The sequence below is a fragment of the Trachymyrmex septentrionalis genome, unplaced genomic scaffold, assembly GCF_001594115.1.
Source record: "Trachymyrmex septentrionalis isolate Tsep2-gDNA-1 unplaced genomic scaffold, Tsep1.0 scaffold79, whole genome shotgun sequence".
Lineage (NCBI taxonomy): Eukaryota > Metazoa > Arthropoda > Insecta > Hymenoptera > Formicidae > Trachymyrmex > Trachymyrmex septentrionalis.
In genome coordinates, this window is record NW_017305977.1 from 1,556,409 (window position 1) to 1,557,880 (window position 1,472).

At 32.9% G+C, this 1,472-nt stretch overlaps 1 protein-coding gene across 1 annotated transcript in view; it reads right to left on the minus strand.

The window, feature by feature from the left end:
- The window catches only part of LOC108754286 (ubiquitin carboxyl-terminal hydrolase 22), a gene marked incomplete at its 5' end in the record, with an annotated part of 3,300 nt that extends 1,830 nt beyond the window's left edge, over positions 1 to 1,470 (minus strand). Inside the window, 3 exons of the mRNA XM_018496483.1 lie at positions 364 to 778; positions 967 to 1,182; positions 1,371 to 1,470. Of these exons, the coding sequence (XP_018351985.1) occupies positions 364 to 778; positions 967 to 1,182; positions 1,371 to 1,470 (731 nt within the window). The remainder of the gene's footprint in view (positions 1 to 363; positions 779 to 966; positions 1,183 to 1,370) is intronic.
- Between the last annotated feature and the right edge of the window lie 2 nt (positions 1,471 to 1,472).

Consider the following 1,472-nt stretch of genomic DNA (forward strand, 5'->3'; position numbering starts at 1 on the left):
TAAAAATTCTTGTTACGTTAAACAGGTTAATAACAAGATTATTTTTACAATGTATTGTATCTGAGAAGTTTTAATCTAGCGAATATCGATTAACCACGTTGCAATTAGATACAAGTTACTAACAGCACTCGACCAGTCAAAAAGCTCTAGGCACTATGTAATCGTAACATTGTGGTCAATCAAAATCCTTCTTAATCTGATATAATATTATAATAATTATTTCTATATAATAATAAATAAGCTATGCATTTATCACATTACTTAATGTGCTTTTTAGTGTACCTAAATACTTTATAGCTTTTACATGATACATATGTTCTATCTATTAAATATCTTCTTAGAAATATCTAGAGACTAACATACTTGCAAGCCTGACAAACAACATCACTTTGAAGGCACCCAGTAAATATTTGATCGATGATACACTTGCAGTGATGAGGGTTATCTTTGACCAGTATCGTAGTGGCTTCACAGTGTTTATGAAGAACATCTAGTGTAGCAATGAAGAATTCATGGGCATCTTGCTGCTCATAGCCTGCTAGATGTCTGACGTGGGTCCAAATCAAATGGAGAAGTTTGTGAAGCGTCAATGGAGCTTTGTTGCCGGAATAGAACTCCTGGAACAAATGGGATACCTCGCAGACCAAACAGAGACTCGGTTGCGGGCAGTGATGACGGTCAGCAAGGAAGTAGTCGCGTAATAGTGGAGTGTGAATAAGCGCCTGTACGATGCAATTTACGAAACAAGTATTTCCAAGATTGATGAGTCCCCTTAAACCTGAAATTAACATTAACTTTTACATTATTCTACAAAGAATATTTAAATCATTATTGTCGAATTATATTTTTCTGAAGACAGAACATTATAACATTATAACATTATTTGCATTTGTATAAAATTTATTTAACTTATACAATGTGATCTAGAAATTGAACTAACAATAAGCTTGAGATTTTTTTCAATACCTATAGTGGAATTTTCTACAACGCGTCTTCGACGCGGATGATTTCTCAATAACTCCGCCTCCGTCTGCGTGGGTTCCCATGCACGATAGAATTCCCCGAAGCTCAAGGATTTCGCCAACTCGCTCCATTGTGCTTTTGCTACTTTTAACAATTCTCTATCGTATACATAATCACCGCATTGGAAGCACAAAATATTCCCATAACACAGATCAACGGCTGCGATAAAATAGAACAAATAAAACGATATAAAAACAGGTAATTGATTAACTATGAAATTATTATATAAAAAAAACTCACGTAATATAATTTTATTTATTTATATATTTATTTTTAACAAAATATTTAAATGCATGTAATATTCAATATTGCATGTAATAGTTCTAAACTGAAAAATATCCCATTACCTAAAAAATGTTTCTTCGTTTTTGCATGCTCTTGTATATGACCTTTTACATAGCAGCCAAAAAATATACAATGAAGACAAGAATGTAGGCGATCCTTGTAAG